This window comes from Sinocyclocheilus rhinocerous, unplaced genomic scaffold, assembly GCF_001515625.1.
Source record: "Sinocyclocheilus rhinocerous isolate Xijiao unplaced genomic scaffold, SAMN03320098_v1.1 scaffold2647, whole genome shotgun sequence".
NCBI classification, from domain to species: domain Eukaryota; kingdom Metazoa; phylum Chordata; class Actinopteri; order Cypriniformes; family Cyprinidae; genus Sinocyclocheilus; species Sinocyclocheilus rhinocerous.
Genome location: NW_015639108.1, coordinates 574,535 through 583,333, shown reverse-complemented (window position 1 = coordinate 583,333; position 8,799 = coordinate 574,535). Strand labels below are relative to the sequence as shown.

General features: G+C 35.1%; 1 protein-coding gene across 1 annotated transcript in view; it reads left to right on the top strand.

Moving 5' to 3' along the window:
* LOC107751017 (mitogen-activated protein kinase 14B-like) overlaps positions 1-8,799 on the top strand; it is a 28,242-nt gene that overhangs the window by 11,916 nt on the left and 7,527 nt on the right. Inside the window, exons 3-6 of the mRNA XM_016566589.1 lie at positions 3,914-3,970; positions 6,290-6,319; positions 7,707-7,754; positions 7,941-8,055. Coding sequence (XP_016422075.1) covers positions 3,914-3,970; positions 6,290-6,319; positions 7,707-7,754; positions 7,941-8,055 — 250 coding nt within the window. The remainder of the gene's footprint in view (positions 1-3,913; positions 3,971-6,289; positions 6,320-7,706; positions 7,755-7,940; positions 8,056-8,799) is intronic.

The window sequence follows — 8,799 nt, the reverse complement described above, 5'->3', positions numbered from 1 at the left end:
CCCTAGCAACCACATAGCAATGCCCTGACAACCACCTCTTTACAACTACTTCATATAAAAAAAATAGTATATGAGAATTCTTGTTCTTACTCTTGCTGTATGAAAACACACCACTTCTATTATGGTAATGGAGCATTTCAGATGTCCATTTCCAATGATCTTACCATTTCAAACATAACCCTTTAGGAATGTTCCTAGGTTTCCTTTAACAAAACGTTCCTACAGTATCATTTTTCCTTGGAATGCTTGTGAATCTTGGAGTAAACTCTCCGGTAATCTTGCAGTCTGCGGTGTTGATCGAATCCATAACATGTTGTTCTTTTTTCCGCAGCTCCGCGTTAGACACAAAGACAGGCCTGAGGATCGCAGTCAAGAAGCTGTCCCGGCCGTTCCAGTCCATCATCCACGCCAAGCGCACATACAGAGAACTGCGGCTCCTCAAACACATGAAACACGAGAATGTAAGAGATGTTTTCAGCTCTTTTTTTTTTCACTGACATATGCAATACAGATCCTCTTTTGAAAGGCTTGTACTGCATTTCTGAAGTTCTCACAGAACCTGAACCTCTTTTCTTTTCCTCAAAATCTGTGACTTCCTGTACTTCCTCTCTCATGACTATTAGAGCATCCTCACATCTTCTGCCAGCACTGTGCGTTATGAAACTATTGATCGTTGTCTGTGAGCTAATGAGGGAAAGGGGAGAGATTATGCACTATTAATGTATAATGCACTGCACTGCAAATCAAAACTGCATAATGTACGTGTTGTGCTTAATATATATATATATATATATAAAAAAAATTTTTTTTCTTTTTCATGATTATAGCCTTTTTAAATATCTTTACGACAGATCTATCTAATTCTGTTCAAAATGCCTCAGGATATAGGTCCTTATGTTTCCGTGATGCGGAAAGCGTATACAGAATCGCGGAATCCAGTCATTAATAACACGGAATGTCACGGAATTTGTCAAATTTTGGATAAATAAATCAAAAGTAGGTCAGTACACTTAAATCAAATCATGATATAGACTAATGTCTGTAAATATTAAAGGCGTAAAGACTATTTAAATATGAATCCTGCATGTTTTGGCTTCATTTGCTACAAATATACTGAAGCAGCATGCGTGCCACTCGTGGTGTTTTCAGCCTATGACGATGTGAACGCATGAAATTCATCTCCAACTGCTCAGAGTCTTTTCATGAGCATTTTACCACTTAGTTTGAGAAAAACACACACAGAAGCTAAGGTCTTCACAATGATATAGACTAATGTCTGTAAATATTAAAGGCGTAAAGACTATTTAAATATGAATCCTGCATGTTCTGCATTTCTCCGTGTGAATGAATGGCTTCATTTGCTACAAATATACTGAAGCAGCATGCGTGCCACTCGTGGTGTTTTCAGCCTATGACGACATGAACGCATGAAATTCATCTCCAACTGCTCAGAGTCTTTTCATGAGCATATTACCACTTAGTTTGAGAAAAACACACACACAGAAGCTAAGGTCTTCACGTGTGCTATAGATGGAATAGAATAGAGTAAGATGTAGGGATGGACTAAGATAGGTGGTATCAAATAAATATAAGTGGTATTGCACAATGGGGAGAGCATTTAACTGCTCATGAGGTAGATTGCCTGGGGAAAGAAACTTTTTTTTTTGTGCCTGGATGTCCTGGTGTTCGGTTCTCTGTAGCACCAACCAGATGATTCAAAAACGCTCCAATCAGTGCAGTCGAAACAGGCTTGTAATACCCACTCTGTTTCATTGGTCCATCTCTTTACAGTCCTTACTAGAGGCTTAGCAGATTTAAGTTTTTGCCTGTATGTTGGGAGAAGATGAACCAGGCAGTGGTCAGAGAGGCCTAAAGCTGCTCTGGGGACGGAGCGATACGCATCCTTTATTGTGGTGTAGCAGTGGTCCAAAATATTTTTGTCTCTGGTGGGGCATATAATGTGTTGTTTGAATTATGGCAGTTCACGTGTGAGGTTTGCTTTATTAAAGTCCCCGAGAATGATTATAACAGAGTCCGGGTGTTGTTGCTGTGTCTGCGATCTGATCACGTGCGCTTACGGAATGTAAACCACTAACCAGAATGAATGAGGAAAACTCTGCACAACTGTTTTCAACATATATATAATAATCAGAATTGCATTTTTACAATATTACAGTTTGCAATGTATTTTTATCAGATAAATGCAGCCTTGGAGAATAATTGAGATGACTTTATAAAAAAATCTTCCCCCAAACTTTTGAACGGAAGTGTAATTAATGGTTGCCGCTTTGCCCAAAACACTGTCTGTCAGCCAAGGTTGGCCAAAGTTTACAAATGTTACTGTGGGCAGAAGTGCAACAACAGTTTAACCAGTATGTAATTCACCCACTCCTCCTCTTGCAGAGAGAGAGAGAGAGAGATAAAGGTAATGCCCACACAAAATCTAAATGAAAGTTTCACAGAGGATGCAACACATCTCACTCTGTGTGCCATTTCCTCTGAGATGAACCGCAGTGGGCCGCATGCTCACCAACATCAAGAAAACAACGGCAGTCATGACAGATGATGTACAAGTACAGCTTATTTTCTTGTACATGTGTTTAAAGTGCAGAATTGTACACCAGTGTTATTTTATTAACAATGAGATACTTTTATAGATTTTATTAATAGTTTGAATTCGGGATGTCCCGAGCCAATCTCAGGGCCGAATAAGCTTTTTTTTAACTGATTGGTATCTAATATTCTAATCCCGCTTCTGTGTTTAACGTATTTGATGAGCACTTTTGTAACAATTCACTTGAAAATTGTTTATTTACAGTTAATTCTTATCTATCTGAGATGTCGTTGTCATAATGCGTTGCTATGGGTTGTGTCTTGCTTCGAACTTTTGAGCCCCTCTCTGCACATCCCTGTATAAACTGGATTGATTTTAATAACTTTTTAACTTTAATGTATTTGAAGTGACTCAGAAAATACAAGCCTCTAAAAACCTGATTTGGACATCCTTAGTTTGAAGTTTCTATTTTTTTATTTTCTGTTTTTATTACATTTTTTGTTAATTTTTTAATTATTAATATTTAGTTTTTTATTTATAATGTCTGTATAGTTTATTTCATTATTAGTTTTAGTTATTTTATTACATCGTTAAACTAAATGAAAATGGGAAATGTTTCCTTGAGAACTAGCTGAATTAAAGTATTTTATTCTTTTGCTATTTTTTTTCCTATTTCAGTTAACATTTTTTTTTTCATATGGAAGCCCATTTCCATCACTGATTAAAAAAGAAAAAAGTTATTGCGACACTTTGTCACAATTCTGACTTTTTTTTTCTCGCAATTGCGAGTTGTAGAATTGTACAGTAAGAAAGTAATTTCCCTTAACCAGGAAATTAACGTTCTTAGAATTGACAGACAGTTGACCCTGAGAGGTCAAGTAAATATCTACAGCGGATCTAAATATTTATAATTAATTATAACTAGTTATGATTAATTATTCATATTTCCCCATGAGCTGATTCGCTACACATCTCGCAATTATGACTTTTTGCAATTGCGAGTTCTGAAGTCAGAATTGCGTGATATAAACTAAAGTCCAATTCTGTGGGGAAAAAAGACTATTTTCTTACAATTGCGAGTTTATAGCTCACAATTGTGAGAAAAAGTCAGAATTGCGAAATAAAAAGTCAGTTACTTTGCTTTATTTTTTATTCAGTGGCGGAAATGGGCTTCCATAATTTCAAGTAACAAAAAGTTTTATTTTTATTTTTTGGCTTAAGTTTTAGTTAACTAAAATAACTCTGGTGCACACTCAAGGAATTGAACAAAAACAGTTTAGACTTTAAATGATTTGACCTTAACCTTATAATGTTGTCATGTTTCAGACTAATTTTCTATGACTCTTGTCTTTGTTGCAGGTAATTGGTCTACTAGATGTTTTCACGCCCTCTACCTGTCTATCAGGATTCAATGACGTGTGAGTATTTGGTTTAATTCTAGAAGGTGGTCTGACTTAAGTTCCCAGATTGTTAACTTATCTGTTTTCATCCCTGCATCAAAAACGTTCTTCTAGGAAATGTTGTTGTAAAAGGTTGCATGCTGTATTATGGGTTGCAGGTCTGTGGTTTCTGAGCCATACTGAGAAACAGAGTAACAGCTGATATGTAGTGGCACACTCCAGTAATTACTCTGGCGTAGCTGCCACACCTCAGTAGCGTGCGGCGTGCGGTAATTATTCAATGTGTAGGTGTCTCCAGTGCACAACCCTGCATTACTCAATAAAATCTTAATTAGACATTGTCCTGATGGTGCCCACTGTGTGGTGAAGGACCGGTTAAACCCGGTTACGTTCAAGTGCTTTGCATCCAGCTGTCAGTGCGATAATCGAAAAGCAGCACCTGTCGAGTTCTGCTCTGGGAGGGGTGAGGAACATCGTGGCTGCACATGTGTTGGGAATATCCGTAGTTACCATGGCAACACGGATTCATCCGCTCAGCATAATTTCCTCATAGGCACATATGCAATAACCTGCAAAATGTTATTGCCTTATAATATAACTGCCTCTTAAAACAATTAACACATACAAAAGAGAATAAGAGCACATTCAGGGAATTATAGAAAAAAATTGGTTGCCTTGGCAATAGTTTCATATGAGCTGTTGCAGTTATGAAATTTTGGGTGATAAATTGTCTTACTAATAATTATAATTATCTCTTTTGTACATGTTACTTGCATTGTAAGCTTAAAGCACACATATACCTTAAGAAGAAGGCTTTGCAAACATGTATAATCATGGGGTAGAATATATCATGATTAATTATCATTAGTAAATAATATAATGACTATAATTTTGAATACAATAATATTTTTTCAAATATATATATTTTTCCTTAACTTTAGTTTCATTTTTGGAGTTCAACATTTTATATGATAATTTAGTTGGTATAACTGTAATATGTTATTTTTGTTGTGAATGTTAGAATGTGTAGAATGTACATTTCTTAAATTCTTCAATGTCACATATCATTTTATGGTGGTCTGACTTCAAAAATATATATACCGTTATATTATACCGAAATGTTGTGTTCGCAATATCTTTTAAGCTATGTTTATTAAAGTTCTCAACAATATCTGCAATTAGATTGAATAATTGCAATCATTGCAATTGTGCACTTGTACTGTATTGGACCATTCAATGTTATAAACCTCATAATAAGAGGTTATAAATAAGATTCCAATCAGAAAATCAACCAAAGAACTATGTTTTCAGAGCTGAGTTAATGCTGCTCTGTGCCTGCTCAAAAATGTGTAAAGATGTAATGCAGCATAAAAGCCAGATTAGTTTGCATAAAGCATCCATATTTGTCCATGCCCATGTTGATTAGAGTATTAAAAACTTGAAAAGTATTCATTTACGGTACATTTAGAACAGATAAAAATGTGCGATTAAGTTGCGATTAATCACGAGTTAACTCATGACGATCGTGCAATTAATCACGATTAAATATTTTTAATCGATTGACAGCCCTAACATATATATATATATATATATATGTAAGCTTGTTCAGAAATGGTGACAAAAACTTGATAATTAAAAAATAACGTCTTTTTTTGTTAAACGTTATTTAAATAAAGTAATATTTGAATATTCGTTTTTTTATGATCCCAAATATTCAAATACAATATTTTTGAAAAATGCCCATCCCTAATGGACAGAACCACGTTCCTACCCTACTGTTTTTCAATAATCTGTTTCACTCAGATGCAGTGTTGGGGAAAGTTACTTTTAAAAGTAATGCATTACAATATTGCGTTACTCCATAAAAAAAGTAACTAATTACGGTACTTAGTTACTTTTTATGGAAAGTAATGCGTTATGTTACTTTTGCGTTACTTTTCAAATCTGGACAGAAAGTAATCTGATTACGTAACTCGCGTTACTTGTAATGCGTTACCCCCAACACTGCTCAGATGTACTGAACGTCACAACACTGGAGAAAAGTTCTGTCGCTACTTCCGCTACATCATGACTTTGTTAACCTTTTTTTCCCTTTAACGCTGCTCTTCATCATTCACTGCGCAATTGCTATAATTCACTCTCTCTGGTGTTAATTTAAAAGATAATTATGTCGTGTTCGTAGTACTTAGGAGAATGAACTAGAGTATGAAGGACTGTTTTGGTGTAACGTGTTGATCTAAAGTGTGCTTCGCTCAGACGTTTAGCCTGCAGGTAATTGGTTCTCATTGATCTCTGTATTTGACTGAAGTGAGTTCATCTGTCTTTCTCTCTGCAGTATATTCACTCAGCAGACATCATCCACAGAGTGAGTAGACCACACTTTCTGTTCATTACTTCATTTATTTATGAGCAATGTGAGGTTATTACTTTTTAAATAGTCTCTAGTGTTGTTTTAGAGTCATATTTTGGAAACTAAAAAAAATTATATTTTATTTTAGGTATTTTATTAAATATTAAAGTTTATGGACATTATATACTTAATAAAATATCTGGGGAAAACTACAGAGATCCTCCTTTATAAATTCACTTCAGAGATTCATTTATTCAATTTCTGGCTTAATCACTGAATAGAAAGAATAGTTCTCCCAAAAAATGAAAATTTGCTGAAAAATTACTCCCCCCTCAGGCCATCCAATATGTAGATGAGTTTGTTTCTTCATTGGAACAGATTTGGAGAAATGTAGCATTACATCACTTGCTCACCAATGGATCCTCTGCAGTGAATGGGTGCCGTCAGAATGAAACAGCTGGTAAAAACATCACAATAATCCACAAGTATTCCACACCACTCCAGTACATTAATTAATGATTTGTGAAGCCAAAAGTTGCATGTTTGTAAGAAACAAACCTAGCATTAGACATTTTAACTCTGGCCAAAATACCAGTCCATAATCCATAATAATGCTTCCTCCAGTGAAAAAGTCCATCTCACATCAAAATCTCACATCAAAATCCACTGACACTGTTTTGGACTGTTTTTGCTTGTAAACGTTGCTTGATCTGTGCAGATTACTCTCCTGATTCAGAAGAGATGACTTTTTCACTGGAGAAAGCAATATTATAGATAGAGGACTCATATTTTAGCTGGAAGCAATGGTTTAAAGTTAAAAACGTCTTATTTGTCTCTTACAAACACAGCTTTTCACTTCACAAGATGTTAATTGATGGACTGGAGTGGTGTGGATTATTGTGATGTTTTTATCAGCTGTTTAGACTCTCATTCTGACGGCACCCATTCACTGCAGAGGATCCATTGGTGAGCAAGTGATGTAATGTTACATTTCTCCAAATCTGTTCCGATGAAGAAACAAACTCATCCACATCTTGGATGGCCTGATGGTGAGTAAATGTTCAGCAAATGTCCATTTTTGGTGAACTGTTCCTTTAAGATGTGTAGGGATGGAAATGCAAGTGAGAATTTTAGACAGATTTGATTGAAACTTATAGCTGTCAGTACGAATTTGTTTTTCTTCTCATTAGTCCAGAATGTGAGTTTTGTTGCAGGTTTTAGGGTTTCATCTGCACCACTGCTTGTGTAAACACCTTTATGGTTTATAATTGAGGTTATTTCTTCCGTGACCTGATTTCAGCTCCCAGGATGACTTTTATTAGTGCATGAAAGCCATTTGTAGCAAAACATGGAGTGATTCTCACTTACACCTTCTCTCTGCTCATCTTTTCCTATCATACAGGATCTTAAACCCAGTAACTTGGCTGTAAATGAAGACTGTGAACTTAAGGTGAGAGCATGTTAATCTAAGCTTGCTCTGATTGCCAAGAGCTCTGCCATCATCATCATCATCATCATCTGTTGCTTTTTACACTGTCACATCTGTTATTATTATGCTCTGTTGACCAACACAGTGTAATATGAGCGCTGATAAGTCTAGTTTATGGCTAATGCTTGCTCTGCTATCTGTGCTCAGATTCTGGACTTTGGGCTGGCCCGGCTGACTGACGATGAGATGACGGGATACGTTGCCACCCGATGGTACCGTGCCCCAGAGATCATGCTCAATTGGATGCACTACAACATGACAGGTCAGGATTACCCAGAATTCTCACTTATGTATTGATGAATAAAAACAGCTTTTGTTTATATGTCATTTTTACATTTTGTAACTGAAGGCAACATGGAATACTATTCACAACTGAATAAAAGAATATTCACTATTGTAGGATGGGATCTAAGATTATCTGTGAGGATATGATTGGATGTTTAAAAGATGTTATTGGATGTTTAAAAGTAAAATGTTATTGATTGGTATTATTTTTCTCCATCCACGGGGTCTTGGTCACATTAGTAAAAATGCTTATACTTAATACCACAATATTTTGCTTTTTACATTGATTTTTATTGGTTTAATTCTTATTGTTAAATTTCTTCATCTTGATTGGCTGACACATATTTATTGATTTTCTGCACAGCTCTGAATTTTGTTCCATGTTTGTTTATCGTTATCACCTCATATTCTTTTTGACTAGTTAAAATTTAAGTTTGAGTTACTGGGTTCTGTTTTTTTGGATGAAAACTTGGAATTTTTTATAAATATTTGTCTTTATATTAATATAAGTGGAATAATTATCTTGTCACAATTGGTGTGGTTGTTGTAAATAAAAACATTAAAAACAAATTTCAGTCATTGAAATAAAGCTTCTAAATAAATTATAAGTATTTGATGCAAAACTTTGTGATAACTTTGCGAAACTTGTGGAAATTAGACATTTTGCCATGGAAATGTTAAAATTACAAACTAAAACTGAAATAAAAAATTAAGATATATA